This window comes from Sus scrofa, chromosome 17 (assembly GCF_054392235.1).
Source record: "Sus scrofa isolate SSC_HxYL_T2T_F1_AM1 chromosome 17, Sscrofa_HxYL_maternal_Yorkshire_Landrace_v2.0, whole genome shotgun sequence".
Classification (NCBI taxonomy): domain Eukaryota; kingdom Metazoa; phylum Chordata; class Mammalia; order Artiodactyla; family Suidae; genus Sus; species Sus scrofa.
In genome coordinates this window covers 7,206,092-7,223,644 of record NC_139399.1, presented here as the reverse complement: position 1 = coordinate 7,223,644, position 17,553 = coordinate 7,206,092, and the positions used below count along the sequence as shown (strand labels likewise).

The window sequence follows — 17,553 nt, the reverse complement described above, 5'->3', positions numbered from 1 at the left end:
GAAAACAAACTTAGGGTTACCAAAGGGGAAACAGTGGAAAGGATAAATTAGTTCGAGATTAACTTATGTACTCAACTGTACATGAAACACAGTGGACATACGGCACAGCACAGAGTACTATATCCAATAATCTTATAGTAGCCTATATATATACAGACACACACACACACACTTTGCTGTACACCTGAATCACTCTGATGTACACCTGAATCACTTTGCTGTACACCTGAAAGTGACACAACATTTTAAATCAATGACAACAAAAATTTGTAATTAAAAAGTTAAGTGCTGTGGCCATCCTCTTTTTATACATTGTAATACTGAAGCTTAGAGAATTTAAGAAATTCATTTTGTGTCAGAAGATAAGTAACAATTACAGGACTGGTCTTTACAACTGCCTTTCCTTTCACCAAGAAATAAGAAACACTTTTCTATGAGTAGGAAGGCCACTTGGGAGACACACAAATTAACAAACATGGACATTTGCACACACTCGCCCCTCTTCACTCACCCACTCACCATTTGGAAAACCTTAGGGATAGGCTTATGCTGTGTGAGGCAGAGAAACAACTAGAAATAATGAGAGCTGAAGGAAGCAGTGTTGTGTAATTGGTGACACTGTCACAGGCTCCTACTGACTCTGGATTCAAGATGGTAGACTCCATGGGTGTCCAGTCTACAGCTCTGCTTTTTCCCTCTTTCCCATTAGGATGGACTCCTCTTGCCTCGTGGAGTCAGTTTCCAAGACACCATCTTCCCAGACGCTCAAGAAAACAGAAGAAAGTTTTCCTCTCTATCCCATTTAAACTGTTCCCAAGGTCAGCAACTGGTGACTTTCTCCAGGGACTGGGAGATCCAAGAAGATAATAAGGTAAGAATCGGCTGTACCCTGAGCCATAGCAAAAGGAGAGAATAGGTACATGGTGTATGAATGTTGTGACCAAGTCAAGTGTACTCTTCCAGAAGCCCAGACCTAAGAGTATTCCCTTCCTTCATCCCCTCCCTTCCAGCAGGTAACAAACAGTCCTCATAAACTTGAGATTCCTGAGGCTTTATGATTTGGCACAGGGGTCCGCACAAAGTGAGGGTACAAGATGGAATGAAGGTTGGCACACTGTGCCTGAGTGCCCCCTTCTGTAAAGTGGAAAGAGTTGTGTGTGTGCCCTATGACCGATGCACTAGGATTTAACTCTTTAGGAAATGTAAACATGCAAAGCCCTCAGTGTAGCACTTGACAGAGCAAGCAATCAATGTGTGAGCTACTGCCATTACTATCAGTAGTCCTATTACTTCTAGAGGTATTTGTATGATTGTTGTGATTGAGAGCATAGGGCTGTAAGGAATCTTCTAAGAGGAAAGCCAAAGTGCTCAAGGGAATGAAATGAAAAAATGGCCGTAGTTAACACCTCCGTGATTCTTATCTACAGTTATTGAGGTGTGGAGGTATAGGGGAACCAAGCTCATTGTAGAGCATGGGGGGAAGATAACTTGGGTCGTGAATATATAGAAAGGATCGTCCACCATGGGGCAGATGCAGGGACATTGTGGGGACTGTCACGTTCCCAAGGCAGTGGCATTGCCATGGCTGGGATGATTGTGGGACCAATGGAGGTGAGGCGGTGGCCCACCACACACAGTCCCTCATCTGAGATGCTTTTGGGGCCATGTGACAGGAGGCTGAAGAGAGTTCTGATGTATGGATGTGGGTGTCCTTTTTTTAAATATATAGGTTAAGGAGACATATTAGGAGGCCTTCCTTTTTTCTACCTGGGGGAAGTGTCTCTTTTATCGGGTGGGTTGGCCCGAGGTGGTGACCTTGTTCTTCCAAACCTCCTCATCCTCTCCCCTGGGCCTCCTGGATCCCAGAGGCCATCTTCATGTTCTTTGCAGAGAATGTTTCCAGATGTGCAGGAAAATCATTGATTGTTGAATTTTTCTGAGTGCTTGCCCTATGGTTTGTTTCCGAATTGGTTCTAAGCCTCTGGTTTTGGTAGTGGTGTTTGTTTGTTTTTTCCCTCTTCATCTGTATAAAGCACCCACTCCACAGTGAACAGGACCCACCAAGTGTAAGCCTGAGTATCCCCAGCCTGAGTAAGACCTTAGCATGTTCCAAATGAAATCATTTTAGCTTTGGTCCTTTGGCTGTTCATTTTGTAGGAGTTCATGTAATATTACTAAATCCTCGGTAGCAATAGACATATCAAGAGATCAGACATTGTTCCAAAAATACCTTGTGGCTACCCAGTTGGGAATTGAAGATCACAGAGTGAGATGAAGAGTTACGGACAATCACTTACTCTTTACTTAAAAAAGAAAAAAAAGAAAGAAAATCTAAAAATTCTCTGCTTGTTCTGTGTGCAGAGGTGCATCCTATTTTCTCTCCGACCAGGGACAAATATATCATGTTATGTCAGACACTGTCGGTGTTTTGTTCTATGATGGCGGGTGCTCAGTCCTAGGAGGGATCGGAGCAGCTGTTCAGGGTACCTTAAATTTTTTTCTTTTATTGTATTGAATTATAGTTGATTTACAAAGTTTTAATTTCTGCTGTGCAGCGAAGTGATTCGGTTATACACATATGCCTTCTTTTCCATATCCCTTTCCATTATCATTATCACAGGGCACTGCATGCGGTTCCTTGTGCTGTACAGTGGGACCTTGTTACTTATCCATCGTGTAGGATATACTCGTGTGCACTTGCTAATCCCAAAGTCCCACTCCATCCTTCCCTCAACACAAGTCTGTTGGCAACCACAAGTCTGTTCTCCATATCCATGAGTTTGTTTCATAGATACTGTTTATTTGTGTGATATTTAGATTCCACACATAAGTGCTATCATATGGTATTTGCCTTTTGCTTATTTCATTTAGTATAATAATCTCTAGGTCCATCCATGTGCTGGAAAGACATCATTTCATTCTTTTTATGGCTGAGGAATATCCCATTATATGTGTTTGTGTGTGTGTGTATCATATATGTATGTGGCATATATATCACATACTCTTTATGTATTTATCTGTGGATGGACATGTAGTTTTTTCCATGTCTTGGCTATTGTGAATTCTGCTATGAACATATGGGTGCATGTATCTTTTTGAAATTGTCCCGATGGATGCCCAGGGTGGGATTACTGGATCATATGGCAACTCTATTTTTAGTTTATTAAGGAACCTCCATACTGCTTTCCTTAGTGGCTGCATCAATTTCCATTCCCATCAACAGTGCAGGAGGGTTCCCTTTACTCCACACCCTCTCTAGTGTTTGTTAATTGCAGACTTTTGCAGGGGGTGTCATCCCCATGGTATACAAAAGTTCCCCAGACCAGGGATCAGACAGGGCCACAGCAGTAACCTGAGCCACAAGCAGTGACATTGCTGATTCCTTTACTGTTAGCCCACCAGGGAATTCCTGTTTATAGACTTCGAAGGATGGTCATTCTGACTGGAGTAAGGTGACACCTCATTGTCTTTTGATTTTCATTTCTTTCATAATTAGCATCATTGAGCATTTTTTCATGTGCCTGTTGAGCTGTATTTCTTCTTTGGAGAAATGTCTGTTTAGGGGTCTTCTGCCCCCTTTTCTTTTTCTTTTCTTTGTTCCTTTTTTGGCTGCCCTAAGGCAGATGGAAGTTCCCTAGCCAGGAACTGTTCTAAGTCCCTGTTATGACCTGCAGGGCACCTGTGGCAACACCAGAGTCTTTAAAACATTGTGCTGGGCTGGGGATCAAACCTGCATCCTGGCTCTGAGAGATGTGACTAATCCCCTTGGCCAGAGCAGGAACTCCTCCCAGTTTTCTGCGGGGATGTTTGGTTCTTTGTTACTGAGTTGTATGGTCTGTTTGTGTATTTTGGAAGTTACTACTTTGTCGGTCATATTATTTGCAAATATTTTCTCTCAGCCCATACATTTTTTTTCCTTTTGTTTATGGTTTCCTTTGCTGTGCAAAAGCTTATAAATTTTATTATTTATTTTTGCTTTTATTCTTATTGCCTAAGGAGACTGTCCTAAGAAAGTATTGGTACAATTTATGTCAGAGAATGTTTTGCTTATGTTTTTGGACTGCTTTTTAATGCCCTTTTCATCTACTCATTACAATAAGAAATTTCGGCGGCCAGATCAAACACAGAGACTTCCTGCTCATTCGAGCTTTTCTCTTATTGTGTCCTACACATCAACTTGACCCCTCCCACTTTGATGTCTTAGATTGCTTTTCCATAGCATGTTTTAGTTTTCAAAGACCTTCCATACACATACCCTTGCATGATGTGATCCCCAGTGCCATCAGACTGGCATCAGGGCTTTCCTTCAAAACATAATGAAGCAGCTTCAAAAGGTAAAGTCTACCACCTTGGTATCAAGTGGTGGTGGAGTGTCTTAACGGGGTCAGTTTTGAGGTGTGTTGGTCTTTGGACTCGTGGAGAAGGGGTGAATACCAGTCCCAGGGACCATGAGTGATGAGGGCGTCACTGCGTGCTCAGTGACATGTGATGGACAGTGCTGGAGAGGGTCCCTGGCAGAGAGGGGCAGAGTGGGCTGCATGCCCCATGGCTCCAACCAGCATGGGGGTATCCATGTGCCCTCCATCTATTCAAGGACTGGGCTTCCCAGGGAAAGCAAAAGAGCCATTTGAAGAGGTGCTTCATCACACCTCATATTCTTAGCTCTGTTTTTGTGACACTTGTTCATCTGAGTCCCTCACAGCCTTTGCACCCCAATTTTCATGACCTTATGAAGAGGCAAGGAAGCTTGGGTATTTTTTTGAACATGATGGGGCACAAGACAAAACCCAGGGTTGGGCAGGGCTTTTGTTTAGGCAACAATCTCCTGTTGTACTCCTGAGTCACCTTTCAGGCTGATGGGCCCAGGTAGCCTGGAACCTCACTGTATCACTAGGAGAAATAGAACCAAGAGGATCAATCTAGAAAAATGGAAAGACTTCTCTTGACTGATTAACTCACACAGTGTGTGAGCTTGAGGTCCAGGAAAGAGAGTGGTGTAGTTTCAGTCCACAGTGAAAGGGCTATAACCAGGGGGCCAGTGGTATGAGTCCTGGTTTGAGTCTGAAGGCCCATGGAAGCTTCTGTCAAGGGGCAGGAGAAGGTGCTGTCCCAGCTGAAGCAGAGGGTGAGAATTCACCCTTCCCCAACCTTGTTGTTCCCTTCAGGCCCTCAAGGGATTGGATGATGATGCCCACCCCCAATGGGGAAGGGCTTCTTCTTTCTTCTTTCTTTCTTCTTCTTGTTCTTCCCTTCTTTACTCAGTCTGCCAGCTGAATCCTGATCTCTTTCAGAAACACCCTCCAAGTAACAGCTGGAAATGCTCTCTGTGCATCCCTCAGCCCGGTTCAAGTTAACACAAGAAATTAATCAGCACACTCACCTGCAGTTGAGGTCAGCCAGGTGCCTGCAAAGCTGGTCTTGCTCTCTTTGGAGCATGTGTCACAGAGGCTCCTTTGCCAAAGATCCTGAGATAGAGACCTCTCGGTTGCTGCAATTTTTTTCTTTATATTGCCACACCTGTGATATATGGAAGTTTTCCAGCTAGGGTTCAATTTGGAGCTGCAGCTGAGTCCTAGGCCACAGCCAAGGCAAAGCTGAATCCAAGCAACATCTGTGACATAGGCCATAGCTAACAGCAACTTGAGGTGAGAAAAAAAAATTATATAGATGCTTATGACTTCAATTTTAAGTGTGAGTAGGGCATGAAGGTTGTTTTTCGAAAGGGTTCTAACTTGATAGAGATTCTTATGCAAGTATTTATAGGTTAGATGATGTGATATCAGGGATTTCCTTTAAAGTACTCTTTTATTTTTTTTAAAAATACTCTTTTAAATAATAGTTGTGGAAGGGCCAGTGGGTACATGAAACCAGAAAGGCAGAAAGCTGGGAATTGTTGAAGGTGAGCAGTAATGGGGAATGTGCAGGTTTACTGTACCCACCTCTGGTTGAGTGTGTGTTTGGTAATTTTCATAACAGCAAGAATCCTTTTATATGTGAAGAAATGAAAATAGGAGCTGGCAAACATGACATCAGCTAATAGGAAGACCAGGTTGCTGCTAATATGGACTATGAAAATAAGGAAATCTGGAGTTTCCATCCTGGCTCAGTAGTTAAGGAACTGGACTGGCATCCTGAGGTCAGAAGTTTGCGCCCTGGCCTCATTGAGTGGTTTAAAGATCCAGTATTTCCCTGAGCTGTGTTGTAGGTTGCAGACAGACACGGCTCAGATCCCACATTGCTGTGGATCTGGAGTAGGCCAGTGGCTACAGCTCCAATTGGACCCCTAACATGGAAACCTCCATATGCTGTGGGTGCCACCCTAAAAAGACAAATGAAAAAAGAAAGAAAAAGAAAAGAAAGAAAAGAAAATCCTGAAATCTTTTATAGGCCAGTAGGGACCATGCTACACAATGCCCTACACTGGCCAAGCTGCATGGCGCAACAAACAGTCCTCTTGAAGAGAGATGGAGCAATATACAATACTTTCTTCTTTTTTTTTTGTCATTTTAGGGCCCCACCTGGGGCATGTGGAAGTTCCCAGGCTAGGGGTCTAATCTGAGGTGTAGCCACTGGCCTATGCCAGAGCCATAGCAATGCTAGATCCAAGCCACATCTTCAACCTACACCACAGCTCACAGCAATGCCGGATCCTTAACCCACTGACCGAGGCCAGGGTTCTAACTGCAACCTCAGGTTCCTAGTCGGATGCATTAACCACTGAGCCATGACTAGATCTCCAACACTTTCTTTATTCCATAACTTATTCCCATATCTTTATATAAGTACTTAATTTTCCCTTGTTAAATTGTTTTTATAAAAATCCGAAATATGTTACAAAATGGAGTATAACAAACCCCTAGGTACCAGGTATTCCGCTTCAATAGCCATCATCACTTTGCCATAATTGTTTCATCAATTGTCTTTCCTTTTTTAAAGCTAAGACATATCAAAGCATTCAAGCAAATCCAAGTTTTTGAGTCATGATGCCATGGAGTGCTTCATTAGGCACCTAAAAAGAGGAAAATATTCTCTCACATAACCATAATGCCATTAACCCACCTAAGAAAATATGAAAGCCAACTTTATAAAAGTTCCTCAAATCCCTAAAACAGTCTTTCTTACTATTTTCTTTCTTATATACTTTCTTATGATTGAAACACTATATAAGCTGATGTGACTTCGATCTTTTTAAGTTTCATTCACACACAAACCTTCCCCTCACTCTTCCCTTTTTTTTTCCCCATGCCATAGGGGAGCTTAAAAAACTGTGTCTGAAGTCCTGAAGAATTTGCCACATTCTGAATTTGGTTGCAAAGCCATTTCTTAAGCTGTAAACCCCATGGCCAGGTTTTCCAGGGGAGCATCCTTTGATCTAGTGGAGCACCCTGTACTGCCTCATTTGGTGAGCCTGGTGGGTTTATACCTGTGTCCACATGACCCTACTCCTCCCTTGGATCCAGGTGAAGAAAGTAACTAACCACTTTGATCCCCAAGAAACAGGTTTTTCTCCAGGGGAGGTCCCTAATGGATTTCCAAGAAGAGCAGTTCTGCATCATCCAGTTAGAGAAAGAGGAGCTGGGAGGGCTGTGTAGGAGCTCTGCCTGGACAGAACACAAATTGATTGTTGAAGGAAAACAAAACAAAACAGTATTTGTGTTCCAGAAGAGGAAACTCCATCACAAAGGACTTGCTGAGGCTTATTAGCTGAAGAGGTTTCTATCTCTTATTGCAAGGCTTATAGAAAGAAGCAACCTGGGTGCTCAGATGTACTAGCTTAATAAGATTTTTATCAATTTTCTCTTCTACATGGAAAGAAAAGTCTGTTGTTACGGTCTGGATAAACGGACAAACATTTTCCAGGCCTTGGGGGCACTTGAAAATGTACCGAAAAACTTCTCATTCTCTTGTCTGCCTAAGTTATAGCAGAAGACAAAAACAGAGCAGGGCTGCTGTTTAGTCCAACTACACATTCATTTAGCCATCACTGGTAATTCCTCTCAGGTTATTCCTATTCATATACACTGCTTACTTCTTGAGAAAGGGCCCACTCTTGCCTTTAAAACATTCCTTATATCCCCCATATTTTAGTGTTGTAGTTAAGCACATGGAGTCTGGATGTTTTATTAGGTTTTATTAAAATTTTTATTTTTCCTTTTAATTGAAGTTTAGTTCATTTACAGTGTTTCAAGTATACAGCAAAGTGATTCATTTATATGTATCTATGTAGGTTTGTGTGTGTGTATATATATACATACACACATATATATGTGGCCTTTTTCAGATACATTTCCATTATAGGTTCCTCCAATATATTGAATATAGTTCCCTATGCTCAGTCCCCAAGTGGGTCCTTATTGTTTATTGTATATCCAGTAGTGTGTATCTCTAATTTCCAAAGTTTAAATTTACCCCTCTCCCCTTTCCCCTTTGAAAACCGTAAATTTTCTTTCCATGTCTGTGTGAACTTTGGAATCTGATGCTGGGCTCTAAATCCTGGCTTAGTCACTTTCTGGCCCTGTGATCTTGGGTAAGTCAATTCACTTCTCTGTACCTCAGTCCCTTGTCTCCAGAATGAGGATAACAGTAGTACATACCCCTTTTGAAGTATCGTTTGGAGACTTAATGAAGATAACATATGCAAAGTCTTTACAGCAGGCCTTGGTCCACAGTACCCAATGCATAAATGTCAGCAGTCGTTAATATAATTTGGTAGCCTTTGCTCTAAGTCAGCTTGCCAGGAATATGAACTATTTTAATGTTTCTTTCCTTCTTGTTCTTTTTTTTAAATTTATGCAGCATAAGGAAATTCCTGGGCCAGAGGTTGAATCGGAGCTCCAGCTGTGACCTGTGCTGCAGGTGGAGAAACACTGGATCCTGAGCCAGGATCCAGGGATCAACTTCACCTTCACAGTGACCTGAGTCGCTGCAGTCAGGTTCTTAACCCACTGTGCCACAGTGGGAACATCTACCATTTTATATCCCCTCTCTTTTTCTCTAGCAAATCTGCATAACCCCTGGGAGGGACATAACTGTTGTGGACTGAAACGTGTTGTCTTCCCTGCTCACCTTGCCCCCTGTCCCTCACTCACCGCTTTCTCCCTGCCCTGAATGCATATGTCAAAGCCCTAACCCCGGTATGGCTGAACATGGCCTCAGGACTTTTAGGGAAGTCACTAAGTTTAAGTGAGTCACAGGGTGGGGCTCTCCTTGTCCTTTCAGAGGAGGACTAGACACCAGGGATTTTGCTCTCTCTCTCCCATTCACAGAAAAAAGGCCATGTGAGGACACAGGGAGAACACAGCCTTCTGTAAGTCTGGAAGAGCGACCACACCAGAAACCAGTCCTGCTGGTGTCTTGATCTTAGACTTCCAGCCTCTGGAACTGTGAGACATCAAGGATGCTGGTTTGATCCCTGGCCTCCCTCAACGGGTGAAGGATCTGGTGTTGCCATCACAGTGGCGTAGGCTGGCAGCTCAAGCTCACATTTGACCCCTGGCCAGGGAACTGCCCTTTGACACAGGTGTGGTTGTTAAATGAAAAGAAAAAACACACAGGAAGAAGTTTTGAGGGTCATGGGAGGTGAGGCCCAGCGTTGGAATTTTCTCTCCTTTTCTTCTTACTTTTCCTTCCATGGTTCCCTAACAGCTCTTTCCCTTTCAGTCCGTGTTATAATCTAGCTGGCTTACAAGGCTTTCAATTTGCACAAACTCTCATTAATAAGATGCTTGCAGAACAAAGGGCCTTCTATTTTATGGTGGTTTTACTTGTAAATTATTATAAATATAAGTTATCTATAGTATGTATGATATATATATGATATGCATATTATAGGAATGCTATTATGTATGTATATGCTAAATGTATGTATATACACACACACACACACACACACACACGTTATTATCCCTATTTCGAAGTAATACCCTGTGTGTTTCCTCTTCTTACTACATCAGTAACAATTAAAGCAATATGGAGATAGAACAACTCCTGAATTTAGCAAGGAAAATAGAATGGTGGAGTTTGGGTCTCAGATTCACACATTGACTTGTGAAAACCTGTTTGAAATTTATGTGTGAATTTATTTCTCAGGTGTAAGGTGTTCAGAATCTGGAAGTAGAAATTACTTAAATTGTGCAATCATGTAGATGTAGGAAAATCAGGGCAATCTGGCTTTGGCTTTCAAATCATTTATCAAGGTTTTCCTAAAATGTTTTTTTTTTTCTTTTTAGGGCCACACTTGTGGCATGTGGAGATTCCCAGAAAGGGATCTAATTGGAACTACATCTGCTTGCCTATGCCACAACCACAGCAACACAGCATCCAAGCCATGTCTGCAACATATACAAGAGCTCACAGCAATCTCAGATCCTTAACCCACTCATTGAGGCCAGGGATTGCAGGGTTTGAACCCACAACCTCATAGTTACTGGTTCGATTCATTTCCACTGAGCCACAATGGGAACTGCTAGACTATTATTTTAAAAAAAAAGGCAGAAAGAGAGAGGCTAGAAAAGTTCCCAGATCAATAAATTTCCTAAGTAACTTCTGTGAAGGTACAATCTACCTCGAAAGTGCAAATGAACTGCAAAGAAAATGCAGAAACCTACAGAGTAATCAAGGCAGTTGACAAGCGTGGTTTTAAGGATGCCATGTCTGGAATAGGCTTTAGCCTGGAATGTGGAGAAAGTGGGTCGGTTGAGATACCTCCCTGCCTAGGGCTGCTTTTCTCCTGGGCCCCATGCATGAAAAAAACACCCTGCCTGAGGCGACCAATCCAGTGCAGGCATCTTCCTAGCATCTTGTGCTCTGCCTCCAGCTGCCCCTCCCTCTCCAGGCCTCATGTGCCTGTGTTGAGAGGTGTTGCCTGGATACCTCTCTGCTGAGCTGAAAGATTCTAAACTGCCTACTTTGCCAGTTGGCTCTGAGGGAGACAGTGGTGCTGACCTAGAGCACTTGTGTTGGGCTCAGGACGCAGTGAAAAGCCAAGAAGGAGGTGTGGTGTGTCTGAAGCCCATTGACTGGAAGATGAAGAAGCATTTTGGCTTCAACAGTAAGAAGCCTGTATTGTTCCGGGACTCCTCCACCAGCCCCTGCGGGGAGGGTGGTAATGGAGTCAACCAGCAGTCCGGGTACCACATCCGAGACAAGGATCTCGGGAAGATACACAGGGCAGCCTGTGAGGGCAATGTGGCCAGAGTCCAGCAGATCCTGCTGCTCAGGAAAAATGGCCCCAATGATAAAGACAAGAGGAACAGGTAACCTGGTGGCTGGGAGGGGGGGTGAGGGTGGGGGCAGTCCTGGGAGGAGCCTTCCTGTCAGTTTTTCCTCAGGGGCTCCATGGACACCTACGTGGCATCTAGTGCCCAGTAGGTTTATAGGCACCAAAAGCAAAAGCTTTAGCTGGTTTCAAAACTGCCCATAATTCCCTTAAAGATCACTTCACTGATGGTTTTAAAGTGATTTTACTGAATGAGTACCTGCAGTTATAGAAACAGAGTTCAACATAAACGGTATTTCATTTTTATTTTTTATTCTTGTCTTCTTTTTTTTAAGAGCTTCACCTGCAGTATATGAAGGTTCCAAGGGTAGGAGTTGAATCAGAGCTATAGCAGCTGGCCTACACCACAGCCACAGCAATGGTGCATCGAAGCCCTCTCTGTGACTTACACTATAAATTAGGTCAATGCTGGATCCTTAACCCACTGAGTGAGGCCAGGGATCAAACCTGCCTCCTCATGGATACTAGTGGTGTTTGTTAACCCCTGAGCCATGACAGGAACTCCAACAATATTTTAGATTTAATGTACACAATTTTATATCTGTAATTTTATTTGTATTTATTCATTTATTTATTTTATTTTGGTTGCATCTATGGCATGTGGAATTTCTTGGGGCCAGTGGCAGCTGGACCAGAGATGCCTGCATGTTGCAGGCATGGCCTAAGAACACATAAGGAAAGAGGGCCCTAAAATAGAGGCGTTCCCTGGTGGCACAGAGGACTAAGGATCTGGCATTGTCACTGCTGTGGCTCAGATCAGTGTTGTGGCATGGGTTCACTGCACATCATGGAGGAGCAGAGAAATAAAAATATTTCAATATGGAAAGTGAGGACAGTATCAGAAGAAGACACAAATGCCTATTCACACCTTTTTTTATGCTGACAAAGACCTTCCTAAGAATGACTCCAAATGCAAGAATTTTAGAGGTTAATTTGATAACATAAAAAATTTAAAACCCTCTCTATCAGAAAATAAGATTAACAAAAGAAAACACAATGGCCTTTATAAAATTTACAACAGAGTAGTATCAGACAGATGTGTGTGTGTGTGTGTGTGTGTGTGTGTGTGTGTGTGTGTGTATCATCATTTATAGATAAGTCATTGAAATCAAGGGGAAAAATCTCTAAGTTGCAGTTGGGCAAAGCAGCTTTTTTTTTTTTACATCTATAAGTGACCCTTGGATATAGGAAAAAAATATGTAATGTTGCTGGTAAGAAAAGGAATTTAAGTTAAAAGAGGAATGAAATACCATTTTCCCTTCACAAAGTATGTGAAGAAAAAGAACTGTGGCTCTTGTACTTAGTGGTGCTTCAAGTTTAAGTCACTTTTTGACTTTTCTTTGTCTTTTTCTTTTTTTCTTTTTGAGTGTGCCAGCAGCATGAGGAAGTTTCCAGGCTAGGAATCAAAACTGTGCTATAGCAGCCACCCAAGCCACTGCAGGATCTGTGCAACACCAGATCCTTGACCTGTTGCTCCACAAGAGAACTCCACTTTTGACTTTTCAAATAAGCACTTTGGTGATAAGTATTCCATTATAGAAATGTATATCCCCCTTACACATCAATTCTGTTCATACTCAGTAGAAGTAAATCCTTAGAGATAACTAGAGATAAATTAGAGATAAATAACATGCAGTGTGCTTTTTTTCAACACCGCTTAAAATAGCAATGTATTAGGAAGAATTCACAAAAAGGACTTTGTTTTTTTTTTTTTTTTTTTGTCTTTTGTCTTTTGTTGATGTTGTTGCTATTTCTTGGGCCGCTCCCGTGGCATATGGAGGTTCCCAGGCCAGGGGTTGAATCGGAGCTGTAGCCACCGGCCTACGCCAGAGCCACAGCAACGAGGGATCCGAGCCGCGTCTGCAACCTACACCACAGCTCACGGCAACGCACCAGATCGTTAACCCACTGAGCAAGGGCCGGGACCGAACCCGCAACCTCATGGTTCCTAGTCGGATTCGTTAACCACTGCGCCACGACGGGAACTCCACAAAAAGGACTTTGTAAGTAAAATGCAGTGCATCTGGTGTGGAGTAACATGTGACCATGGAAGGTGGCTTAGATAATGGCTGTACGTTGACCTGGCAAAGATGTACTTTGGTAAATCATTGAGACAAAAATTAATTGGATTACATATAAACACAAGAAGACTGTGGTCTTATCGTAATCAAAAATATGTACCAAAATGGAACAAAATTTACTTCTGAGCATTTGTATTACACATGAAATTTTCTTTTGCTTTTTAAAAATTATGTGATTTCTTCAATCAACCTGTAAAGAATTCTAGTAACTTCTTGTGATTAATGAAATAACCCTGGGAGAGAGCAATAATATGAATCTTGCATATAGAAACATAATTTCTCCCTTGGCATTTGTTTGCTCATTTGTTTTTTCTGAACTTTTTGGAGGATTGCTGTCTTCTGACCAGTCTTAGTCTCTTCAGAAGTAGAGGCAGGAGTTCCCTTGAAGTGCCACAGGTTAAGGATCGGGTTTGATTCCTGCCTGGGAACTTCCACCCACTGTGGGTGTGGCCAACAAGAAAGGAAAGGGAATCTTTTTATTTGTAGATTTTACTAGGTATATATTTAATTATATATGTGTATTTTCAGTCATCTTTGGCTTTGTTACATATGATATGTAAGTGATTATAGATTAGTCATTTTACTTTGTGTTCTTTGGAAAATAAAACATAGTATAAGTGATGAGTATCACTATTGCAAGAGTTTATAAGGTATTAGTCATGTGCTTATGAAAATAAAAAGTAAAAATAAGCATGTATAAATGGTTATTAATATGGAAAAAATGTTGCATTACTTTTCTAGATGTTTTCCTTAGAAATACTGAACACTCCATTCATTCTTTTAATCTGTTTGTTAATCAAGTGTGACTTGAATACCTATTTTGTAGCAGACGCATTCTACTCAGGGCCCTTCATCTACCTCTTAGAACCCTGTCCTCCTTAAAGGCTTCATATTGCCTCCTATGAGCAAGGAGAGAAATTTAAAATTAAAGCATTGACTTAATCTCAGCTGAAGCTTATCCTCCCTTCTTGCACACAAAAGCTTTTCCAAAGGTAGGAAATTGTAAAAGATAACCTCTACCTGTCCTTTTGAAAGCTGATAAAGTTATTAAATACTAATAATGATCTTTGGAAATGATGGTTTTCATAAATCTATAAATCCAAATGATGAATAAAATGAGCCATGCCTATGCACTGGAATCCTGAATTTTCTGGGGCTTAAAGTTCCCTGAAAAGCAGAATAAGAAGTACTTTTTTAAAAAAGTTCTTGGTTTGTTTAGTTATTTCTCTTTCCCCATACTGCTTTTGTTTATCATCATCATCATCATCATCGTTGTTGTTGTTGTCCTTTTTGGGCCACTCCTGTGGCATATGGAGGTTCCCAAGCTAGAGGTTGAACTGGAGCTGTAGCTGCTGGCCTGCAGCAGAGCTACAGCAGTGCAGGATCTGAACTGCATCTGCAACCTACACCACAGCTCACAGCAATGCTGGATCCTTCACCAAGGCAGGAATTGAAACTGTGTCCTCATGGATGCTAGTCAGATTCATTTCTGCTAAGCCACAATGGGAACTTCCTGTTTTATTAGTTTTTAAATTGAAATATATTTGATGCACAATATTGTCCATAATGCTTTTAGGAAGTAAAATGTATTTCAGTGCCAGCTGTGGGACTAGAACTGCAGTAGACCTGTTGTATAGATCATTATTGCACTTAATCCATAAGGCACCATGGACTGTATGACGCCCTACTCTTTTATGTACCAATAAGAAATTTTAGGAGTTCTATTATGACAGAGTAGGTTAAGGTTCTGGTGTAGTCCCTACAGTGGTTTGGCTCACATGTGTGGCAGGAGTTTGATCACTGGCCATGGAAATTCCACCTGCTGCAGGTGCAGCCAACAAAACAAACAAAGAAAACCACCCCAAAACCCCAAAGAAATTAAGAAATGTTGCCAACTCACAGATCTAGAGAACAACCTGCTGGGTACCAGGGGACAAGGAACGGGGAAGGGCTAATATAGGGTAAGAGGACTAACAGGTACAAACTATTAGGTTTAAAATAAATTACAAGGGTATGTTGTACAATAGGAGTATTGCCAATATTTTATAATAAGTATAAATGGAGTATAGACTTAATATTCTGTGAATCCACAGGTTGTATCAGTATACACATATAACATCTATTTACATTAACTCTACTTCAATTTAACACACAGAAACTGGAGTTCCTGTCATGGTGCAGTGGTTAATGAACCCGACTAGGAACCACGAGTTTGTGGGTTCAATCCCTGACCTTACTCAGTAAGTTGAGGATCCCACATTGCTGTGGCTGTGGCTAAGTGGGCAGCCGCAGCTCCCATTTGATCCCTAGCCTGGGAACCTCCATATGCCACAAGTGCGGCCCTAAAAAAAGACACAAAGACAAAACAACAACAACAAAACAAAAAAAGGCAGAAACTTCAGACAAAAGACATCAGGATAATTAAAACAGTAGAAAAACTGAGAAATGATTAAAAAAACATACTGCTGCTAATTATAGTTCTAAGACATCGTGAATTATTAATTGTATTCCAAAGTCAGAGATGCTTTATTCAGATTTTGTTGATGGGGAAATGGAGGCACAGAAAGGCTAAGTGACGGTTGAGAAGTGACAGAGTTCAAGTAGAATTCAAACCCAAGTGGAGCTGAATTTCTAGGTCATGTTCTTTGTCTTCAGAGATGTAGTTCTTTCATTAATGTGCTTGCTGAGTGATAAGAGCTAAGAAGTATTGCTCTTTCTTCAGAAGCAAAGTAAGTATTTCTCTTAAAGGGATAGGAACAGCATGTTACTGAATGTTTACTTCATTGTATGTTTTGAAATAGGACAGTGCAATGTCCTAAAAAGCCCACTCATTTTGATAGGACTGCTCTGCATCTGGCCTGTGCCAGTGGCCATCCAGCAGTGGTGACTCTACTAGTAAAGTGGAAATGCCAGCTTAACCTCTGTGACAATGAGAACAAGACAGCGCTGGTAAAGGTATGTAGTGGCCAACGATGTTACCAGGAAATGCATTTGATTCATGACTTAGAGTGAAAATGTGCTTATCTTCTTTCAGTCTAAGGCTTTGGTGAAACTTGTGGAATGTTTCCTTTGAATTCTCAGAACTTACCACCTGTTTCTTGGCATAATTACTGACAGGCTGTCCAGTGCCAGCAAGAAGAATGTACCAGTATTCTGCTGGAACATGGTGCCGACCCAAATCTCGTGGATGTCAAGGGCTACACGGCCCTCCACTATGCTGTCTTTGGTCAGAATATCTCCATCGCAGCAAAGCTGCTTTCGCACAAGGCTAACATTGAAGCAAGAGACAAGGTATGGCTCAACTAACTTCATTTTTTTTTCTTTTGTGTCTTTTGTCTTTTGTTGTTGTTGTTGCTATTTCTTGGGCCGCTCCCGCGGCATATAGAGGTTCCCAGGCTAGGGGTCGAATCGGAGCTGTAGCCACCAGCCTACGCCAGAGCCACAGCAACGAGGGATCCAAGCCGCGTCTGCAACCTACACCACAGCTCACGGCAACGCCGGATCGGTAACCCACCGAGCAAGGGCAGGGACCAAACCCGCAACCTCATGGTTCCTAGTCGGATTCATTAACCACTGCACCACGACAGGAACTCCCTTCATTTTCTTAAATACAAGTGGTTGTGGGGTTTGACGTACACGTATTTTATTTATAATGCTATGTATACTGAGTACTATGCATCAGGCCCTGTTACCTGGGAAACCACATCAGAGGCTAGAGAAACGTGGTGCCCACAGAAAGGGAAGAGCTTGGTCTTCCAGCCACCCTTGACACCAGAAGGAAAAACTTCCACTTAGGCGGGAAGGCTCAGCCTCCACCCATTCATTGGGCCATCATGTAACATTTAGGAGATGGATGCAGAAATCTGCATTTCTGGCCGCTCTTAAAGCATCAGTCTGGTCCCCCTTGAGCCCTTGGGACTGTTTGGTTTGCAGTCAGAGGCCAGCCCTTCCAGGTGGGGCCTGAGTTCCCTGTGTGCTCTGCTCCACTGAGGTCTTCACATACTTGAGTCACCTACTTTGCCTCCTGAAGCATTTAGGAGTTGACAATTCCTCTTGGACAGTTTCTTCTCATAGAAATTTGAAGATTGTAATGCCTGTCTACATTAATTTATAGTTGAGTTTTTATTTTACAATTATCTCTCAAGAATGGGAAGTTAGAACTTATACATTGTTATTTGTTTTTTTGTTTGCTTG

At 42.1% G+C, this 17,553-nt stretch overlaps 1 protein-coding gene across 25 annotated transcripts in view; it reads left to right on the top strand.

Moving 5' to 3' along the window:
* Window positions 1-709: 709 nt before the first annotated feature.
* The window catches only part of LOC110257476 (ankyrin repeat domain-containing protein 26-like), a 128,454-nt gene continuing 111,610 nt past the window's right edge, over window positions 710-17,553 (top strand). For 20 of the 25 annotated variants that reach the window (XR_014831900.1, XR_014831901.1, XR_014831898.1 and 17 more), the window contains exons 1-3: window positions 10,906-11,255; window positions 16,200-16,314; window positions 16,477-16,650. Coding sequence is in view for 6 of the 25 variants with exons in the window: in XM_085003030.1 (XP_084859156.1) it covers window positions 11,026-11,255; window positions 16,200-16,314; window positions 16,477-16,650 (519 nt within the window). In the remaining 19 variants the exon portion in view is untranslated. Of the gene's footprint in view, window positions 872-8,796; window positions 8,934-9,266; window positions 9,580-10,905; window positions 11,256-16,199; window positions 16,315-16,476; window positions 16,651-17,553 lie in introns of those variants that run through there. The other 5 variants (XM_085003032.1, XM_085003035.1, XM_085003037.1 and 2 more) reach the window with 3 other exon arrangements.